General features: G+C 41.2%; 1 protein-coding gene across 2 annotated transcripts; it reads right to left on the minus strand.

Annotated features, from left to right (window-relative positions):
* Positions 1-197: 197 nt before the first annotated feature.
* On the minus strand, positions 198-21222 carry cusr (Copper-only SOD repeat protein). 2 transcript variants are annotated; one of them, XM_035144802.2, is made up of 10 exons: positions 21011-21222; positions 15612-17679; positions 14971-15070; positions 8337-8411; positions 7846-7941; positions 6290-6422; positions 6075-6189; positions 4949-5073; positions 1236-1316; positions 198-704 (listed from the first exon to the last, which is right to left on the minus strand). In XM_035144802.2, exons 1-10 carry the CDS (start codon positions 21048-21050, stop codon positions 613-615), a joined length of 2925 nt encoding a protein of 974 aa, XP_035000693.2. In that variant the 5' UTR covers positions 21051-21222; the 3' UTR covers positions 198-612. The 2 variants fall into 2 exon arrangements, with proteins under 2 accessions (XP_035000693.2, XP_035000692.2); XM_035144801.2 differs by having other exon boundaries at positions 198-734.
* Between the last annotated feature and the right edge of the window lie 1914 nt (positions 21223-23136).

Raw genomic sequence — 23136 nt, forward strand, 5'->3', positions numbered from 1 at the left:
GAGATTGCTTATACATGCTTAATACATAAATAGTAAAGGTTTTTGCAATAATCCACTGTTATGAGATGTTAATGAAAATAGCCTGTAAATAAATAGATTTTATTCTCAATGATCTTTGACACATTAAACGTCAAATGACACATCACTGCATCCTCACATTCACACAGGGATTTGAAGCGGAAAAAAAACAGTGATTGTTGGCACAAGGCATACAAACATTATTGTATTTTTATTGAGAAGCTTCGATATATTTACACAAAACTTGGATTTATTGATAGTGAATACACAAAGAAAAACATGTGTAAACTTGAAAATGTAACCCGTTAACTCCCCTGAAGTCCAAATGAATAAAACATGTCTATAAAAACACACTGGACAGTTATGAACAGCACATTGCCTAAAATGTTTATTACTAAATTAAATGTTAAATGGCAAGATCTTTATTGGATGACAGATGTTGTAAGAAGAGACACAATTATTGTTTATTTGCTGATTGATCAGATGATGATTACCACACTTGGTGAGCTATGTTTCATATACATATTCACAGATTTACAATAAGAAGATCCCCATATCCCAGCTAATGATGCACGATGTGGCTCAATGTCAGAACTAAAAAAAAGCTGTCGATGGCAGCAGGCAGGCGGCAGCAAACATCAAGCCCAGAAGAAAACCTGCCGGCGCCAGTGGCACAACAGCATTTCCTGAGGGCATGGAAAGAGAGGTGTCCACAGCTTATTCAAGCCAGGAGGTAAACATTAAAAGAGGCCATGACTCATTGACTTTTATTTTGTACAACGAGTTTATCCTTAGCACACACACCTATTCTGTACTTTATTGATTCAAAAACATTGCTTCATTCAAATGAAAACACACTATGAGGCATGACTAGAGGCTTTCTTTAGAAACATTTAAACTATGGAAAATGTCATACAGGTGAAAAACTTTTTGTCTTAGTAGAATTTTGTATTTGGAGTCATAACTTGTGTTATGTTACAGTATTTTATAGACGTTAATGAACTTCAATTCTGCTCTCTTTTACAAATGCTCTATCTCTATCAAATATTTGTTGAATGGAAAATATTAGGTTAATAGAGCTGGTTGTTTTCATAAATACAGGTAAAAAGGTGCAAGAGGGTAAACCTTCTGTTCTAAATGTACATTAACCATTTCACATTCTCAGCATGGAGCTTAGGTGTGGTAGAAGCTATAATAACAATATGGAGCTTACTTACTTGTACATGACTCTGACTCTCTGTAGTTGCCCATCTTCTCACTGGTTTTGACAGACTTCAGCAGTTCTTTGCCGACGTCCCCTTTAAGACACAGACAGTGTTCAATTCAACGAAGGCAATCCAAAACACACCTATAGATTTCCTATACTTCACAATAACAGTTGCTGAGTCCAAAGGCAGTTGTGGATTTGCCTTTTTATCATTAACTCAAATTATGATATACCAGAAATCCTGCAGCTCAAATCAGAAATAACAAATGCAGTAATAGCAAGTAGTGTTTTCATTTCCATTGGTTGTCAAATACTCTGCTTACAGGTACTTTTTCTTCATACATATCATTATCTGTAATTTCTGTAAAAAGGCCCAGCCCTTGAGATAATAATAGTTTTAGCTGTTTAGTTTCTGAACGTGCACAAAGCTCCACCCCCCCACCACCCCTCACTGAAGTCTCTTGTGTGTGTCTTTCTGTTGCATTACTGTCAGACACACACACACTGTCTCACAGTAATGGAGGCCTTCTCAGGAATTACCACAATAGTAAAGTCTTTACCTTGTGGGAGACCTCTGAGGGCATAAATGCCCGTCCTGTGTTCTACTGTGTGAAACCTGGGTACAGATACTTCTCTGTTCCCCCTCTGGGACGGAGCAAGGGACAGAAAATGAGACACACAGACACTCAACTCCAGCATCAGGTTACTGAGCAATTTTTGGGGATTTCTAAAGATTTTTCAATGCCCATAATTGTTCATTGTGCCAATGAACACCCAGATAGCTCCATAATCAGGAGGCCTGACTCTTCTGAAGTGTTTAAAGATGTAAATGTTGTACACAGAGTCCAATAGATTCAGATTATATCACCAAAACCTCTGTGTATTCATGGGTACAGGATTTATTGGTACTGTCTATAATGCAGGTAGTATCCAACAAGATGTACTTCCCCGAAATCATTTGTTTTTTTCCTCCTTTTTCCATATGCACATTTACTTTTTATCTTAATCGTCAAAAATATATAATAGGGCAGGGGTCTTCAACTAAAATTGCAAGAGGTCCAGACATCAACCCTCCTCCCGTTCTGGGGTCCGGATAATTAGAGACATACAAATATGGGCTCTGACTAAATCAGCTTAATTAACATTTTTATTGCACAAGGTTGCTTTTGTAACAACACAAAATCAAACACAAACTGGCAAAAATGCAATGCCTATGCTGGACAAACATGAAACAAAGTGCAATAAACATTTTGTCTTGGAATTTGCATATAGGCCTCCATTCCTTTTAACCATAAAGATGTAACATCCTCAAAGACAAACATATAAAGTGCTTTAAGTTGAACTGAGCTTAACAACCACTTAAAGATTGAAGCAAAAACTTCTTAGAAAAAAGAACAAGAAATAATTTTCATAGTTTCATTCACATGTAGCCTATTGTCTGTCGGCCTCCTTCTCTAATTCAGTGGGAGAAATTGGCTTTAGCTTTCTCTGCTAGTATTTTGAACCTTGGGAGGAATGGGGTCAGTGCCATTCTCAAACAGGCGTGTAAATGTTCATTAGTCATTCTTGAACGGTATTTGGTCTCAATAATGTTAAGTGTTGAGAATGCTGATTCACAATTGTATGTGGAGCCAAACATTGTCAAGGTGTGTACTGCCACTTTAGTGGGACCAGGGAAAACTTTCTCAGGTAGTCTGTAGCCAGAAGCTGGCAGCATCACTAACTCCACACTGCTCTTTCAGTACTACATTTGCTTGCAGATCAACAAGTTCCATCTGTAGAGATGCCATATCTACCCACTTGAAGGTAATTTTAGCCTCCTGTGAAAACGTGGTCACATTTTTGACCAGAAAAGGATTCTGAATGAAAAGGAGGACCTGTTCTTCCAGGCTGAAGTCATCAAAACGATGTTTTTGTATGAACTCAACATGAGAAGAAATATCTCTCTCACCCTGAATTTGCTTCATTGCTGGAAAATGTGTAAAGTTCTCTTGGAGATCCACTTTGAAAATCTCCAACTTCCGCTGGAAAGACTGGACAGCTGCTACCAAATCACACACAGAGTTGTTCTTGCCCTGCAGTTTTAAGTTTAGGTCATTTAGGTGTGAGGTTATGTCAACTAAGAAGGCCATAAAATCATTTTTTCTCTCATCTTCCAAAAACTGAGCAAACTTATGATTCTTCTGTTGTTCCAGGAACATTTTTATTTCATTTCGAATGGCCCAAACGCGTGCTAGAACTCTGCCTTTGCTCAACCATCTCACATTGCAGTGCAGCAGTAGGTCATTTGAATTTGCATCAACTTCCGTCAGGAATTCTCGAAGGAAGCGATGTTTATGTGATGACTATGCCCTGAGAAAGTTGATAAGTTTCATCACAGTATTCATAACCTCTGCATACTCTTCTGAAAGAGTAGAACAGACTGGTGGATAATGCAGTGATTTGAGGAGAGGTCTGGGTTGTCCTCTCTCACTCGAGTTACTGCTCCTTTTTCTTTACCCATCATGGAGGGAGCTCCATCGGTGGTGATGGACACAACATCTTCATACTGATACCTCTCTTGTGTTAACATTTCTTTTATAAGTAAGTATATGTCTTCCCCTCTGGTGTGTGTTGTTACTGCTGTGATGCCTAAAATGTCCTCACAGAAATCGTTCCTCTCTGCGTGGTAAAATCTGACATTTACCAAAAGCTGAGCATTGTCACCAATATCAGTTGATTCATCAACTGCTAAAGCGATGCACGGTGCACTCTTAAGAGCAGCAGTGAGCTGTGACTGAACATCCGCTCCTAATATTTCTGTGCGTCTTGTGGCTGAGAGGGGGATTTGTTGAATTTTTTCTGTCAGTTCACGTCTTTCTTTTCCATCCAGAAGTGTTTCGGACACAGCACAACACTCTTTAACGATGCTCCCATCTGTAAAGGGCTTTTAATGTCACAAAATCCACTGTATTCTCAGCGAACACTCGTATGTCCGCTGTTGTGCGGAGAGGGGACGAGAGAGGACCCGCGTAGACCGCTCACACTGGGCTTTGAGCTCATTCATTCTGCGGGTCCTTACCTCGGACTGCTCCGGGTCCGAGTCTTCAAAGTGTCTGTGTTTGGTTTCATAATGGCGTTTTCAAATTGCCGCTTTTGACAACCGCAACAGACTCAGAGCAAATGAGACGCACCGGTCTTGTTGAGCTCACTGCAGGAGGAACAAACACATACTTGTCTGTCCACTCTGCTCGGAAGACTCGGTTTTCAACGTCAACTTTCCCTAACTTTTGATAACGCCATATTTCGCCTTCATCTCCGTCTGCGTGCTTCTCTCTACCTACACAGTATATGATAGCTACCCATAGGACCCAAGCGGCTCCACTGGGCTGGCGTCGTTATGCCTGATTAAAAGTCTCTTAAAAGTCAAACAAGGCCGCCGAAGTATTTATATATATATTTTTAATGGAGAGTCGCGGTCCGGATTTGGACCGGAGTCCGCCAAGTTGGTGACCCCTGTAATAGGGTATATATAGTGTATGTAGTACATAATATATTATATAAGTATATAATGTAATTTCAATGCTAATATCAAAGGAAATATATTTTTCTATGAATTGGCACTGTCATGTCCTTGCAACCTAATTATTTTATGTGCTGCAAGAGCCATGTTTTGTGAAATGATAATACAATAGTTCCCTTTTATTGCATATTAGACCCACAGAGGTATTGATATTGTCTTACCAGATACAATGAAGTTGACCTGCTGGCACCTTCCATCTGCTGCAGAGAGGAGAGATCTGGGCAGGATGGTGACTCTTGCCATTTCCAACTGCAGGACATTTGCAACTCTCCTACGGAAGTCATATCTAAGCAAAAATAAATAGAGTTTTAACTTTGTATTCACACAATATAGACGTATGTGCATAATACATTTAGAGTACAATTATAAGTATTGCATGTTTATTTACTATTACTTAATGATAACTTCCCTCTTGCTGCTGTAACGTCACACATTTCCCCATTGTGGGACAGATAAAGGATTATATAATCTTATCTTATTAATCCTTTTATTATGGCTGCGGATGGAGAGCTTTTGAGGAAATAACTGAGTAATTATCACTGAGTGAAAGGCACTTTCTGTCAGGAAACATAATTCAATTTAAATTGAATTGTAGGCTTATTGGGTGTTTCCCTTGTGTGGCTACAAGTTGTGCAATTTTCCTCAATGGTTCAGATATTTTATGAATGGTGAGGGAAAGATTTCTTAATTAATTAGATCAAAAACAAGGGTGGGACCGTGACATTATTTCTTTCTTTATGTTTGTCCATTATTTAGATTATATATTTTTAAATTATTTTGTTTTATGCACTGTATATTTTAAACCTTACAGACTTAGGATTTCCTGAAGTGAATATTATTTTAATTAGTATCTTGATTACACTTTTCCTACTTCCTTACTTAGACGTAGTATTTGTTCTGACACTACACTTTGTTCCAGCAGTGATAGTCATAGTTTGATGTTATTTAAAATTTAGGGTTTATAAAAATGTAAACTTGAAAACGGTGAGAAAAACTCTACACTCAGAATGGAAAATGGGCTACACCTAAAAAATGCTGTCCAAAGAGATAATATAAATGATTTGGGGTCACTGAAGTAGGTATAGAAAACCAATGTATGAAGTCAAAAAAGTATTTAAAGAAAAACAGATGACAGATGTAATCATGAATATAGACGTCTTATATTAAAGCCATCAAGCCTGAGTTCAAACAATATAAAGCAAGTTCTGCTCAGACAAATGTGGAAAATCTACCAATTGAGTTGAAATCAAATTCTGATGAAAGTGAGTTGATCGTTATTACACTCACCTGCTGAAGACAGTCACTTTGGGAAAGATCTGCTCTGCTGCAGGGGATTCTGGGAGGATGTCCGTGCATGCAATGATGCTGTCTCCACTCTTCAGCACCAGAGATCTGTGGACCACTAAAAACAAAACAAACTCTACTAAAGCAGGAGCTTCTACCGCTGCTAAATACACACATTTGTCATCATGTCACTAGAAACAGCTCTGTTAGTGTGGTACCTGTGTTGTCTCCATGGAGCTGGATGATACTGTCTGTGAAGAGCTGACTCTCGGTCAGCCGGACTGGGCCCTGCCTTGCGGATATCTCCCCCATCACACAGCTCAGAGGGTTTTCTAATGAACACCTGGAGTCCTGAAGGGCACAAAAGAGAAATGATTGTGGCTGGTTATGCATATTTCCTGATCATCAAAAGGTTTCTGTGAGAAATGCATCTCTCTCCCTGAACTGCTTGAAATGTTGTCCTATTGTATGTATTAAAGGATTTACAAGTACTTAGTTGTCAAATGAAAATATCAGTTTAACCTCTGATTGCATTAATTATCATTAAAGGTATTTGTTCAGAAATTGTAGAAATTCTTACTTTGGAATAAGGTCTTTCATTTCTAAACCACATAATAATTTACAAAGCTCATTTGTAGAAGTGCAAGTAATTTTATAAATAACATTACCATGAGAGTCTCGTGCACTGCAGGAAACAATATTTCTGTTAAGGAACATCTGTCAAGTTCTGGTAACTCAGATATCCGGGTGATGAAAGCACTTAATATTCTAAATTGTAAATTGTTTTAAGGGTGAATTAGGTAATAGGGCCTTCACATACAGTTAGTCATGTTCCAAGAGCTACTATTTATGTTTAGCACTTTTCATGTAGATTTTCTTGTTTAAGATCCCTGGAAGAAATATATTGGTACACAAAAACTAAATAGTTATATAAATATTCCCCCAGATGTACAGAATAATAAGAATCAATCACTGATTATGATTTATTGAGCAGCTTCGGTAGGAAAATGTCTGTATCAGTCACGTCTAGAATCCGGGAGAAAAGAGGAGCAGATGTAGAAGAAGCAGGGCCGGCCCTGGCAATGTTGGAGCCCTAGGCGAGATTTCATATTGGCGCCCCACACCACACACACACACATACACATGCACACAAACACACACACACACACACACACACACACACACACACACACACACACACACACACACACACACACACACACACACACACACACACCAAGTGCAAATTCCAACCTTTGATCCAGAGGTTACATTCATTAGTTAATAAAACAAGTTAATCCAAGGTGTGTCTAATATTCAGTTTCCTTGGAAGAAACTTGTGAGACTTGTTTCTCGTAAGAGGTGTCTGCTAATTAAAGCAATTATTCAGAAACACACCAAGCCACAGCAGCAGGATCCAAGCCAGTGTCTCACCCACAAGTGAAAGTGAAAGAGCTCCTGCAGTGTCCCCCATTCACTACAGTTACCCCCAGCTTCCCGGTGCTTCTCTGCCGGTGCGAACAGCCTGATTGATTAACATGGGTGCGGAAAGGAGGTGGACAGCTTTTCGAGGCGCTTTGGGGTGCTTCTGCCTCCGTTGTGTCCCCGGGGTTAGAGGACGATGGTGTGACGTTACTGAATTGGTTAAAGTATGTATCATGTCATAATAAATCAGTCTCTTGTGGCGCCCTCTCGGCATTTTGCGCCCTAGGCAACTGCCTATGTCGCCTATGCCAGGAGCCGCCCCTGAGAAGAAGAGAGTGTGTGGACTCACCACTGATGTCATGTTGAAGGGATTGTACGTGTCCCCCACATCACTGCACTTGCTGCCCGAACGGTGACTTGTGATAAACAAGGATGCCACAGTCATCTGCAGGAAGGGTTAAGGTGTTAGTGTTTGTTACTTAATGCATGAGCAGCAATGGACCTCAAAAACTCCCATTTTTAATCCGCTCTAATTCCTTTTCTCGTTGTCAAAAACAAGGAAATCAAATTTCTGGGAACCTCAATCAACCTGCAACATATTATTTGTCCACCCTATAGAAGTGGATGGCATCTACATGGCAGCAGTTCATGGTGCCAAATTAATGCCACCTGATCTCTCTTCCTGATCACTTTCCATGTTATTCCTTTCCATGTTATTCCTTTCCAAGCTTTTCTTTTTCAAATGGGTTTAGACTGTTAGTGCTACATGGAAATGTAGTTTTACAGTGAATTTTGACTTTTTACATTAGTGTGTATATGTCTATATGACTCTGTACCCACATCTCGTCTGGATGATTGAAGGGTCACATCCAGAGTGATATCACTGCTACTCCCATCAGGAAACATCTGCTGACGCTGAAAGTGACAAAAAAACAAAATGCACCAACATTAGCAGAAGAATAGAGGGATTCAAATGAAAGTTGATCACAATATCCTCATGGCAAAGAACTCAGAAATGGGTCACCTGTTTTTGCTGAAATATCAGCATTCATAAATGGGCTGTGTGTGTTGCATACTTCCAGCATTATTACACTCCCTCTGTGACTTTCTGCTTAATCTGATTGAGCTAAATTACGATTATCTATTTTTTCCCCCAAATAAAATGGCTCTTTTTTTTAGATATCATGAGCTCTTATCCATAGATGTAGTGCAGAGCTCAGTATGGGGCCTCTGGAGGGCAGCTGACAGAGACAGCTGTTCCCCGGTGAGCCTCCTAGTTCAGGCAGCCTGGAGGGTTCACTAGCCGTAGCAGACATACGCTCTGCCAAACTAATGATCACGCGCATGCTAACCGTAGCTCTCTGATGCAAGCTGCCATGGCCATAAATATTCACTGCCTGTCCAGTACAAAGAAAATACTCTGTCATGTTTTTGTGGCAGCTTGACCCCCAGTTAGTTAGTAGGAAAGAAAACCTTGTATGTTTGTCTGTGAGATCTTGTAACTTAACCCCCTGTGACCGGCTGGGCTGGTTGATTTTAACTTGAAGTTGAGTTGATGAATACATGGCCTTTCAAAATTCATTGCATAATGTCTGGAGTGAATTGTCACCATTTGCACACAAATAAAAAAGCTTCAGATTCCAATTTCAGTTATAAAATGGACATTTTTAGACCTCAGGGCTGGAGGTACATCACAAAGCCAATCTGCATCAGATCCAAAACAAAATTCAGACAGGAAACAACTGTACCATGGAGAGCTTGTACCGCTTCATCAATTGAGTCAAACCAGAAATCAGTGAAGCACAACTGAATCAACTGGGACTGTGGAAACCTTGGGACTTTTGAAAGACATTCCATCCATGCAGAAAACGACCTAACCGACAAAGGAAGAGGAAAAGTGGCAGATGACAGACTGATGGCACAGCTAATGGTGTACGAAAGCCGAGTCAGAGGGCGAAGAAAAGGTTGAGGTCAACAGGTCTGACTGTGAAGTGTGGAAAATGGGACATTTGGCACGAAACTGCCCTGAGAACAGGCTGACTGACCAGTGGAGGAGCTGAGGAAAGGGAAGGACTCATCTAGTTTTGACGCAGGAACGGACATGAGAGATCACCGAATAGATCAGGTACGTGAGAACCCTGACACACACACACACACACAAAGCTATGACCCACCAAAGGGTTTCATAAGCTCGTGAGCATCTTGAATATGCTTGTCACTGAAGAAATCAAAACACACTGTTCTTAAATATATAAACAACATTCCCATAAAGGAAGCTAAGACACACAGCACAGATATACATCTCATAATGCAGACACTGACTTTAAAAACAGGTTTAACAGGTTGCACAGGGCTGATAGTCCGTGTGCTGCCTTAGAGATTCTGCCGGTTTCATTGGTCAAATCCAAGAGCAAAAAGATGAAAAGCACGACAAGGCTTTCGAAAGCTGCAGGGAAGAAGTTGCATTATTTGGAGCTGGGTAACTTGTGAGACACCTTTGGAGGAAGAACTGTAGAGAACGCAGATGGAACAGGTCATTCCAGATCCTGTGGAAACTATAGAAACCGCATTGAAGGTTGTTGAGACAACTACATGGATTTATACCAACACTGTAAATGAGTTGTTGAACCAATAGACAACGTCTCACTGGAAGTGTACCAGTGATTGAACACCCAATACACAGAGAGAGACAGTGAATTTCCACATGCTCTGACTTGGTGCACAGGGGAGGATGAGAGACATCCGTAAGCATTCACGTCATCCCAGCTCAAGAAACCAGCAAGAAATTAGTCTGGGGGAGAGGCGACCTCATTATTGTTAGAATGGCGGAAGATCTGAGGAGCTACAGTATATTGGCACCCATTCATGCAACTGGTAAACTGCCACTGTTTGTTTCACGATGTAATGCACATTGACAAGATAAAAGTAGAAAACCGACGGCTATCATAACCGCAGATTTCTCTGGCCTCACCCCATCACCCAGGGCGTAAGGAATGTGATGCTAGCCAACCAAGGACAAGTCTGCCACATCATCCAAACAGACGGCATTATTGACATACAACATTATTTTGGTTTCTCTAACATAATGAAGAGAAGAGTAAGAACTCTCAAACGCCAGAGGGATAGGCTTTGTAGAACGAGTTGGGTGAAAAGAAGCCTACCAGAGAAAAATACAGGTCAAGGAGGAGGAATGCTCTCCACCATTTTATGACGAAATTGGAATTTCAGTTAATTGTTACTGTTTAGCTGTAATAAAGTGAAATTGTGGTTATTTATCATTTAAACAATACTTGGATAATGATAGTAATAGTGTTTTGATAATGATAGTTTGTACTAATCGTGGTAGTCTTGATTTGTTTTTAACTATGTTTTGATTATGCTAGTACCATGTAGTACAAAGTATAGTGTTGTATAGTAGTAGTAGTAATAGTAGTATATGCTCGTCGTAATGATAGAAATTTGTATTACTGGACAATTTTGCCTTTGTGAGAATACAGTGCTCAAAGGTAACGTAATGGAAATTTCTAGATCCTATTTATTCTGCCGAATTACTGTGATCAAACCTATCTGTCACATCTTTATGTGAGAAGTAAAACATGCAGACATCTAGTTCCTTGTGAGACACCTTTGGAGGAAGAACTGTAGAGAACGCAGATGGAACAGATCATTCCAGATCCTGTGAAACTATAGAAACCGCATTGAAGGTTGTTGAGACAACTACATGGATTTATGCCAACACTGTAAATGAGTTGTTGAACCAATAGACAACGTCTCACTGGAAGTGTACCAGTGATTGAACACCCAATACACAGAGAGAGACAGTGAATTTCCACATGCTCTGACTTGGTGCATAGGGGAGGATGAGAGACATCCGTAAGCATTCACGTCATCCCAGCTCAAGAAACCAGCAAGAAATTAGTCTGGGGGAGAGGCGACCTCATTATTGTTAGAATGGCGGAAGATCTGAGGAGCTACAGTATATTGGCACCCATTCATGCAACTGGTAAACTGCCACTGTTTGTTTCACGAAGTAATGCACATTGACAAGATAAAAGTAGAAAACCGACGCCTATCATAACCGCAGATTTCTCTGGCCTCACCCCATCACCCAGGGCGTAAGGAATGTGATGCTAGCCAACCAAGGACAAGTCTGCCACATCATCCAAACAGACGGCATTATTGACATACAACATTATTTTGGTTTCTCTAACATAATGAAGAGAAGAGTAAGAACTCTCAAACGCCAGAGGGATAGGCTTTGTAGAACGAGTTGGGTGAAAAGAAGCCTACCAGAGAAAAATACAGGTCAAGGAGGAGGAGTGCTCTCCACCATTTTATGACGAAATTGGAATTTCAGTTAATTGTTACTGTTTAGCTGTAATAAAGTGAAATTGTGGTTATTTATCATTTAAACAATACTTGGATAATGATAGTAATAGTGTTTTGATAATGATAGTTTGTACTAATCGTGGTAGTCTTGATTTGTTTTTAACTATGTTTTGATTATGCTAGTACCATGTAGTACAAAGTATAGTGTTGTATAGTAGTAGTAGTAATAGTAGTATATGCTCGTCGTAATGATAGAAATTTGTATTACTGGACAATTTTGCCTTTGTGAGAATACAGTGCTCAAAGGTAACGTAATGGAAATTTCTAGATCCTATTTATTCTGCTGAATTACTGTGATCAAACCTATCTGTCACATCTTTATGTGAGAAGTAAAACATGCAGACATCTAGTTCCCAGCTATACACCAATATACGCACATTCATGGAATTTGAACACTTCCCACCGGTTCAAAAAGCCTCTGAAGAGACATGGGAAAACTAACCTTGGATGCAGAGACAGAAATGCCACTGTTCTCCATTTAATGCTACAAAGTGGCCACACTGTTTTTCTCCCTTCTTAAAGATATGTGTTGATAAGTTACCCGGTTCCAAATATGCAACTTCTTCCTGCAGCTTTCGACAAGCCTTGTCGAAAGTCTTGCTGGCACAGAGGACAAGGTTTGCCCAAAAACGTGCATCTTTTTGGTCTTGGATTTGACCAATGACCTGGCAGAATCTTTAAGGCAGCACACTGACTATCATCCCATACTTTTGATTTCCCCGCTGTTCTCCTGGAGTTTCAATTTCCAGGATTTTTGCCCCCACATGATGAAATTTCCCAATCTTTAATTATGTACTTATTCCACACATTTGTCAGTTGTGTCTAAACAGACAGACACACACAAGCACACAATCTCTTGTGGGGGGGTAGCGGCTATAGGCTTGCGTACGTCAATCACCTGTGAAGACTATCATCATTTACCCCCGAACCGGCGCGCAGAAATGCGCTTCCTGTGTGAACAGCCAGGCGGCTGCTCGCACGAGAATTGGCGCTTCAAACTCCTGTGTGTGTCTGCGGGGTATAGCCTACATTTTTGTCTGCCTGTGTGTGCATCTGTACACAGTCCAAAGGTTCATGGGGATGCATGACAATTTGCGCGTGTATGTTTGGGGGCCTGGGGGGGCGCCAATCTGAAATCTCGCCTAGGGCTCCAACATTGCCATGGACGGCCCTGAGTCTGACCTTGTGAAATAAAAGTGGGGCAGCTGAGTTAAGATTTTCAATAATAGTTGGTGTAAGTCAGCCCTGTGGTCTGTACAAATGAAGTCTATATAAGGTGGTGTTGGGGATAAGAAACACTGTTGTCTGTCTTAAAGTAAAACTCCAACTCTGTGTTGGGGAGTGCCACTGCATATGTGAACAAAGCTGCATCAACCCTTTTTGGCCTCCAGAGGCAACTGTGTGGAATCTGATAAAGGTCCTCGAGTAACCATGTGAGTCAAGGTTGATTGGGTCTGTAATGGCAGAATTTGCATTTGTGTAATGTGTATGTAGAAGAAAGTATGAACAAATGTTTTCTGTGACTTAACTACGAAAGTTGCAGAAGGAAGTGTATGGCCCCCACATGTGTGACTTAGCAAATGGTCACAGCAGGGGTTACTTAGTGTGTCTGATAGAGATGGGTGAGGGGAACTCTGCATTGTATACAGGACTGGGGTCTTTTGATGTTGTAAATGAAGATAGGGGATCTCGGAGACAGATTGTCTCACACCAGAAGTCACACCAGGGGTCTGGGACGGAGATCTGAGACAGGAAGTTTGCCCACCCTGGTCAGACATCAGGAGGCTGAAGAATACCTTTTGCTCCTCGCAGGGAGGGGCTTGTGATTGTATAAGTGAAGTGATTCTCCTATGCTCTGTGCTCATTCTATACACGTTACAATAGGTGGCTGTGTGGGGTGAGCCCACCTGCAGGTGTTAGAATTGAACTTTCCGAGAGACAATGTTATGTGTGTATCATTATACAATAGAAATTGCCACCACAGGTCTAAAGCAGTGGTCGCCAACCCGTCGATCGCGATCTACCGGTCGATCTCCCAGTCTTCACTTTCGATCCCCGAACTCTCTGGACTCACTGGCTGTCGTCTCACCGCAGATCAGCTGTGTCGGTTGTCTGTTTTTCGAACGCGCTGTGTGTCTGCTACTGGCGGTGGAGTTGCAGGTTTATCTTCTGCATTTCCTTCAAGAATAAGTTGGTTCATGTACTAAAGTAAATGTCAAGACTCTACGGTATGAAGATGCACATCTTTCGGTCTGTCGATAACAATCAAAGACCCGTTGGAACAAATTAGTGGATTCAGAAGGTGAAACGCTGGAGTGCTTTTACTTTGAAACGGGTTCGGAAAGTGTTGTAAATACGTTTGTGTCAAAGAGATAAACATTGTGGTTCGCAGCAGAATAAACAGAGAAAATTATCTTTCACCTGATTTTTTATGTTTATCTGATGAATTCATGTCACAAACAAATGTTTGCAACACTTTCTGTATGCCTTTTCAAAATAAAAGCACTCCAGCGTTTCTGTTGACGGAATCCATTCCTTTGTTTAAAAAACGGATTATTATTGTGAGATATTTGCAAGAGCGGAAGATGCACGGCTTCATACTGTGTAGTATTGGTATTTATTTGAGTACAAGGGACTTCTTTCATACAGGGTAATAATCATATTTGTGTACATATTCAAATCAAAGCCTATATGTAAAAACATTGTGCTGCAGTAGCAGCTCCTCTGCAGAGCATGTTGTGGAACTGAGAAACTACATATTTTGCATTGTAAATATGAATTGAATGAATTTGAATATTGTGCATTGAATAGAAAAAGTTGCACAATTGCCCTTCTTTGTGTATATTTATTTCTTGTACATTCAGCCTTTAATGAAATGTAATGTAATGGTAGATCTCGGCTTAAGTTTGGAATTAAAAAGTGATCTTGGGCTCGAAAAGGCTGGTGACCACTGGTCTAAAGCATATGATCTCAAATTTGAAAATGAAAAAGATCTGAGGGTGTGAAATTATGTAGTATATACTGCAAGTATGTGTATACGTTTTTGTAAATGTACCCATTGTAATTAGTGGAAAATACTTCTTACCAGTCGGACTGTCCCTGTTACTGCACCGTTAAATACAGCCTTGGCAGTAGTCCATTCTCCTTCTGTGTCTCTCTCAGCTGAGATGTCAGCACACCTCATTCTGCAGAGGGAGAATAGATTCATGCACACACGTACAGAGAAAGACACAAAAACACAAACAAGGTAAGCAAAACACATTCAAATCCTGCAGGGTTAACCATGAGGATTTTTTTTACTTCACAATATTTTGTTGAGTCATTCTTAATGAATAGGGAGATTATCTAACATGAGGGGGATGTGACTCATTGTCTGTGATAACTTATACCTGGAATTGCTCTCAGCAGACTGGCCAAGTCTGCTACTGTGCCAGTGGGTCCCTCAGGATGGTGAATGTTGGCTAGAATTGATGCCATTTTTTGTATGTTGTTGTTTTAGCATCTTATATAATGCACATTGAATGAACAAAATCCAAAGTATTTATGTTCTAGGGAAGGTCTAGTCAGTGGCTACAGCATGTTAGTGGCATTTCTTACCATTTAATCTTGTAATATAACTTGCGGTCATCCTATATGTCTTACTGTATGTTTCCCCATCTATTTTACCACCTTCTTCTCATTTTGACTGTCTTTGTTTCTTTCTTTCCAGCACAAACAAGTTCTCACCTTGATCCATTGGCATAGTGAACCACCAGTGACCTCCCCAGTATGCTGTAGGGTCCAGTTAATTGCACATCAGGGTCCTCATATAGAGCCTCAGACTGGCTGAGGCCATTCAGCATCCCAAACTTCCCACTGATGTCCCCAACTTCATATTGGTCCATAGTTCCAGTTCCCGGTGTGGGAGAGTTTGATACATTCCAAGCTAATGGGTTGAAGTGGCCCATGATGTTTGCATTGGAGCAGGGCTGTGCACTGCCAGGTTTGATGGGCAGTATGTGAACATGGTAGCCCCCAGCTAAGGAGTTCAGGTTCATCAGGGATACATTGATAGTCGTGGGGCCCTGTGGGACAGCTTGAGAGAACTGCACCTGGCCGCTGGACATCCCCGGGCCAAACCAGTTATCCAAGCTAGCTTTGTGGACCCGCACCATTGTAACGTTAGCGCAAGCAATCCTTGGCCCTCCTCTGTCTGCTTGATGGATGACTACAGAACGACCAATAATGCCTGATCCAGACAACCAGGAGGTGACATCAGTGAAGAAGTTTTTTGCTTCCACTTCACCCACTCTGGTGCCGAGGTTGATGGGGCTGTGTTTGTTAGAAAAGTCTCCCACCTCACAGGAGAAGGGAATGGATGGGGAACAGTGGAAACTATAACTGCTGTCTCCTGTGTTGATGTTAAAGGGGTTCCAGTGTCCTTCTGTTGTGCTGCAACGCCTTTCGTCATCATCCCTCTCTGAGCTAATTGGGTAGGTGTGAACATGCCAATTATGGTTCCTGGTTGGTGTCAGTGTTTGATTTCCATACGACACATCCACGAAGATGGATACGTCAGACAGAGGGTTGTTCTTCAGTTGGATGAACAAGATCTCACCAATCACAGGGCCCTGAAATCTGGCTCTGGCAATTGTCACAGCGCCAGGATAGCTGATGCTGGCGCAAACATACCTGGCACCATCTGTTTGGTGAATTACAACAGAGCGACCTACAATACTGTTCTGTCCAAACAGAGGGAGGTTGAAGTCCGTGAAAACCATATTTGCCTCATTTTTACCTGCAAGGGACATGTGCTTGGCGCTTAGGTCACCAATCTCATACTTATCATGTGTTGACCCAGGAACTTTTGGGTATGTTGGGTCACTAGTCTTGACTTTAAATGGGTTCCAGTGGCCACCCACATTATCATTTGAACACAGCCTCGGTGAGGGGACAGGAAAAAGGTGGACATGGTAAAGGCCAACTCTGCTCTGTAAGTTAGTCAGGTTCACGCTCAGCTCTGTCGTATCAAAACAGGAAGCCTGGCGGAAGCTGAAGTATCCTTTGATTCCTCTCATATTTACAACAGCAGTCACCTGTTTCTCTGGCACATCATAAATAGGAGCACACTTGTAACTTGATCCCATGGGGAAGAGAAGAAAGCCAGGTCTGTCTTTGAGGCTGGTCTCGTTCAGACGGGACTTCTCTGATTGCAAAGGCGTTCCGACCTTTACCACACCCAAATTGGTCAAAGTCGAGGCGTCTAAGCTTCCTAGTAGAACATCGCAGGTTGCAGCGGTGCTTGCAGATCCAAAGAGAGTTATGGTGGTTTGTGAGGCATTGACCTGTCCGATTGTAACAAGGTCTGCAAGAAGCCTTGGGTTGGTCTCTCCTTTGTTGAGGCGGATGTACACATTACCAGCAATAGGTCCAGAGAACCTTGCCTGACGAGTCAAGAATGTTTGCCCTCGACTTACAACTGTGCATACTTTAGTGCCGTTACATGTCTGCAATGTCAAGGAGTGGTCATCCAGATTTGGACTTTGTTCAAAGAGGTGTGACACATTAATGGTGGAGCTTGAGGCAGGATCAGCTGTGAAGGTAAAAATGCTGGAGCCGATATTTGCTTCTGAGCAAGGCTGAGCAAAATGTCCGTACATGACAGGGAACTCACTGAGGGAAAAGTTAATTGTACCACAGGAGCCAGCTCCAGACACAGTGACAGTGGCTGTCTGGGAGGTGGAGTTAAACTGAACCAGCCCTGTGACTCCTCGCATGTTCAGAGGGGCCCGAAACTGAACACAGGAGATGGAATCTGAAAAGGACAACAAGGAGAAGGTGATGATAATCATATGTTCTTACACTTCTTAATGCATATTCCACCTCAACAAACACAGCTGATACTGGATGATTTAGATAATATTCCTATAATATGTCCACATTACAAAATAGTTATTGTTAAATAACTAGAGCAGTTGTTTCGGTTAAGGAAAGGTTCTCGTATATTGAGTTAAAAAGACAGTCACAAGTCCCCTGTAGACGTGTCTCAAATATATTTCAAATGACAAAATGACAAAATTACAAATATAATTTGTGTCCTACAGAGATTTTACACCAAAACTAATAAATTTACTATGGTTAAAAATATGTTAATAGATCTACTCTTTCTCCCTCAGGCAGATATTTTTCCTGTCAAAAGTTTGATATTGGACACAACTCATTTAACTGAAAAGTCCATGTGTTTGTACTGGATGCTTCAAGTTCCCAGATTACTGTATGAAATGAATTTTGGACCCTCCTTCAGTACATACATTTTAACATATAGGTTTTTGAGTCAAGAATACTTCAAAGGTTGGAGACATTTACATGGACTCTCAGTCTCCACTTTTACTCTTTGTCACAGTGCATAAATGTCACACTGCATCAACAGTGGATGTAAATCATATCAATCAGCGTGATCATAATTTCTTTTGGAAGTGTTTTTCCTCTGACAGAAATGCACACTCCAATGCCCCAACACACGCACACAAACATACAAATGCTTGCGTACACACAGACTCTCACAAACACACACACACACACACATTATATGTATAAGGAAGTATTTTTCATTCCCTTTTAACTAGTGCTCCATAATTGAAATTAATGCTGATAACTATGTTTTTAATGAGAAATAAAACATTGATAAAAGTTAGATGAGATAGTTTCAGGGTGTGACTTGTCATACAGACATTGAGTAAGTCCTTTTTTGGAACAGAAAATCCAGCACTACCCTGTAATTAAAATGTGACAGATTCTGAAAGCATGATTGGCATGGCACTTCTGGACATGGCAGTTCTTGACATGGGTGTGGTTTCTCCTCTGCGGGTCCCTGGCACACCTCCATAAGAACCCTGGTCTGCCTTCCACTCACCTCCGGATTATATAATTCTACTATGTGATAGTTTTTTCTTGTCTCATCTAACCAGTTAGTTTGCATGCCTGTCCGTCCTGCCTGAAACCTGTCTGCATGTTGTCTGTCCGATCATCATTTATCTTGGCAATCTGTTCAATAGGGAACCCGCTGAATTTATTAACCTGGTTCTCGTTCTCAGTTAATTGCTAGCTCCCTCAGCGAGAGCACTAACACCACGCTGTGCCAGCCAAACCCTGCGGCTTGCCTCTCTTTTTTAACTCTTCATTAGAACCTTTTTAGTATACCTTCTGGGGTTTTCTGAGTCATGCGTGTGAATACTCTGGCCACTATGGACCCAGCAGGCTCAGACAACCACCTGGACAACCAGACACTCTGCCTAGCCCTCAGTAGCCAGGGACCTATGCTTAGTCAGCAAGAGTAATCCTTCAGAGAGGTAAACAAAATCACTTCCCTGCCTCATAAACCAACTATGATGTCGAATGTAGTGAACTTCTTCTGCAATGCTCCCTAGTTTCTGAATTGGCCAATCAGTCATTAACATCTGCATCAGATAGACCTAAGAATGCATACGTAATTGGCTTGGAACATTTTGTATTTTAGCGGCTGTGCTGGAATAATAGAGGTTGTATTTTTAAAGAGGCCGAACTAGGTGGTTAAAGACGGGTTTGGGGAAAGATCAGAAACCAAGTCACTAGACGAGTTATTTTCTCTCTCGATTACACTTAACAGTCGGTTCCAGGAGAGACAGCAGGAGTGAAAGATAAGATCTCTCAGTATCTCAAAATCTCCCCCACTCCAACAGACCCTCACCAGTCCTGCCCTTTCCTCAGCTTCTCCATCTCCAGCTGCTGCTCCAATGGAGCTCATGCAGCTGAACAGACCCGCAGACTCAAGGAGGGCCTGTGCTTCCACTGTGGTGGTTCTGGTCATGTACTGTTAAACTGCACACTTCGTTTACACTCCCAGCTTCACCAGTCTCAGTTGGGCTTCTGTTTCAGACATCCGTACACTTATTCAGTTTCCAGGCTGAATAATTGTAAATGGTCGGTCTCTGGTGCTCATGAAAACTTTTTAGATCCCAAGCTAGTCAGGCAGGCTGCTATTAAGACCCCTCTGCTTTCCACCCCCACAAAGGCAAGCTTAAATGGCAATTGTCTCACAACCGTCACCAACCGAACCGAGCCACTCCATGTTTTATAAGCTCATTATATCACGAAAAAAAAAATCCCCGTCCTGAATCTTCCTTGGCTTCAGACCCACAACCCAGTTGAAGATTGACAGACCGGTAAGGCAGGAGTTCCTACTGTTCTACACTCAGCAAATCCTCGTTCTCCCTCCATTCAGAACACAGCAGCACCAGAACTTTACAGTACTACTACGAGATAGTATTTGCCAATTTTGGCTCCATTGATTTTTGTATGTTGTCTTTGCCTTTTTTCTGTTTGCTGACATCCAGTGTTTTTGCCTGCCTTAATAAACCTGTTATCCGTCAACCTCCTGCCAAATCTTTGTTATTTTTCCATCAGTAAACATGCTGTACCTGTTTTAAACTCTTCAATTTAACCTTGTTGTTATTATACATTACGGCATCTTCTTAGTCGTGCGTTTGGGTCCAGTCCCTGTACAGACCATAACAGATCATTGTCATTCTTGTATACAACCTTAATCAATCTTGATTCCCAACAAGGTGTAGATGCTAAGATTTACTTACATTTAATCCAGGGAATTACAGATGCAGAAGAAATGGGGTACAACCAAATTGGCTGGTTATTGCCCATAACCAGCTCGTGCTAATTCATTCTTTCAGATAGTTTAAAGCCTTTTCACAACAGAGTGAGATTCTCAGAGGGAGATGTAAACCATTAAGGTTTCAACATTAACACTGATCTGCTGGTGCAACCTCTGTCAAATCTGTCTCAGAACAAGTTAAACATCACAAAAAACCTATCCAAACCCATCGGTCATTGTTCATGTGCTACTGAGTAAGTTAGAGTCCACTGGTTTTCCCTTCGGACAGAGAAAAAGAGAGAGCAGCTGGTGGCCCTAACAAACACAACACTGAACGGAGCAATAGTTGTGGAAATGAGCTGCTGGAAGAAGAAAACGTACACACTCTCTCTCCTCTGTGGCACATGGTTAAATATGTATACATGCATAAATAATGACACATGAATCGTCCTTGCGGTCCACGTGGCACCATCAGCAAAGTAAAAGTTTGCAAAATACTCACAGAGTAAAGAAAACACCAGGGCAGCTGTCAGAAGGCACATGTTGCAGATGTGTGGGGGGGGGAAGAATCAAAACTTCACTGCAAATCCGGACTGATGGCGAAGGTGAGGGAAAAACACAGCTGAGATGCAGAAGACTGTTTGCTTTCATTGAAGAAGTTCAATGACGACAAAAGGACGGTGTGTGTGTGAGGTTGTTTCTGTGTCCTCAACATGTCATGTGGGACTGGTTTTCAAATGCAAGCAGCCTCCCCTGTGCCTCTGTTTGTCAGCTGCACTCTGTCTGTGTCCGCCTGTGATTGGTTAACAGGGCAAGTCTGACTCATGTGCAAGAGCAGGAGGGAGGCAGGAGGAATATTTAGGTTGATTGGCGGTGGTCTGCCTGCATCCGGTGTGGTTTAAGTGTTAATGTATTCTGCTGGGCTCAGTCACAGCAATATGCAGAGGAAGCATTTAGTGGTTGTGCTCAGAGAACACATATTCTATTCTATTGAATATGTAACATATTCAATTACTTTATGCTTAGTAAGATAACACTTTAATGCTCTAAGCTAATTAATACAATAAAGACAGAAGTAAAATGAACTCCCTGCATCTCAATATTGCTAAAATGCATTGCTAATATTTTGTATTCAATGCTTTAAAGGGGACATAGCATGCCCATTTTACCACAAGTTGATATGGTTCCTTGGGGTCTTAATGAAATGTCTATAACATACTTTGGTCAAAATACCACAAGGATCATTTAAAACAGCACCCTTTTTACCCTGTATAAAACAGCCCTCCACAGAGTGACCTGTTTTGAGTGCCTGTTCCTTTAAATGCTAATGATTTTTATCCTATTTACTATCCCATTTTTGGTGTGCACTTAACACAGATCACAAAACAATAAACAGTGGAAATCTAGACTCAAACATAAAATCACAATAAAATATATTCATAGAAAACATGACATATAAATATAAAAATATTATAAATAGATAAACCTATTCAAAACTACAACGGCACTCAGCAAAACGCATTTCTCCACCAAGGATGAACAGTCATTCATAGATATCAATCCTCTTTTTTCCGCATAAAGATCTTTACATTATTTATTGAGAAATGTCCATTAAATGTTATTAAATATTTAAAAAGCGCCCTACCCTTCGATACTTAAGAAATTGTGAAATAACATTCCTGGATCAGCCCCTTTAAACGAATCTGCTGCAAGAGTGAACTGATCTTCATTGGCCTATACCCCACCCTTTCAGCAAGTTTCATGACACTCGGTTCAGCAGTTACCTCCATAAAGGTGGTTACGTTTTCATTGCTGTTTGTCTGCTTGTTTGTCCGTCAACAGGATCACGCAAAAACAACTCACCCGATTTTATGATACTTGGTGAAAGGATGTGATATGACCCATTAAATTTAGAAGTGGAGCGGGAATTATTTTTCACCTTCTTTAACATTGTGAGATATAGGATTTTGTTTGACATTGTCTCTAATTTCCCAGGGAATTATTCAAAGATCTTGATGCAATTTGTTGCTGCTTGATTGAATTCAAGGGGACTGTGCTCTGAGGTATGCGCTCTGCTAAATGCCAGCTTAGTTTTAGCATAGTCCTGCTAACAGAAAAACAACCTAACAGACAAACAGCAAAGAAAACATAACCTCCTTGGTGGAGGTCATAGAAAAACAGCAGCCAATAATTTTGTGTACATATGGGTGTCCTTGGTGCTATCAAATAGGAATAAGGTGACCAGAATGAACCATGTAGCCTCATAGTTTCATGTTTCAGCTGCATGCTGTGGCTCTTAGAAAATCCTTATGCTTCTGAGATCCATTTACTTTCTCCCTTTTCGACCCTGTTTAAACCTCTTTCTATTCATAGAGTATCCCTCAACTGTCCTTGTGACTAAAAATAGTAACTTATTCCAAGAATAGCAGCCCAATGGCCCATCATTGTGAGCTATTTGTTGTAGGCCACGCAGCTATTTACACATATTGGAGGACCAGTGAAGTGGGTCAGGTGCTTCACTTGGCTCCTTTAGATCTGATTGCGGCAGGAGCTGGAATCATGACGTGACCGTGTAAGTGCACACAAGTTTACCATTTACACACATACACATGCAGACAATAGGTGGTG

This window comes from Hippoglossus stenolepis, chromosome 2 (genome assembly GCF_022539355.2).
Source record: "Hippoglossus stenolepis isolate QCI-W04-F060 chromosome 2, HSTE1.2, whole genome shotgun sequence".
Taxonomy (NCBI): Eukaryota; Metazoa; Chordata; class Actinopteri; order Pleuronectiformes; family Pleuronectidae; genus Hippoglossus; species Hippoglossus stenolepis.

Coding starts and splice junctions, on each gene's coding strand:
- cusr (XM_035144801.2), bottom strand. CDS start 21,050: ATGTGCCTTCTGACAGCTGCCCTGGTGTTTTCTTTACTCT. Junction 15,071..15,611: donor CACTATGCCAATGGATCAAG/GTGAGAACTTGT, acceptor CTCCCTCTGCAG/AATGAGGTGTGCTGACATCT. Junction 8,412..14,970: donor TAACAGGGACAGTCCGACTG/GTAAGAAGTATT, acceptor TGTCACTTTCAG/CGTCAGCAGATGTTTCCTGA.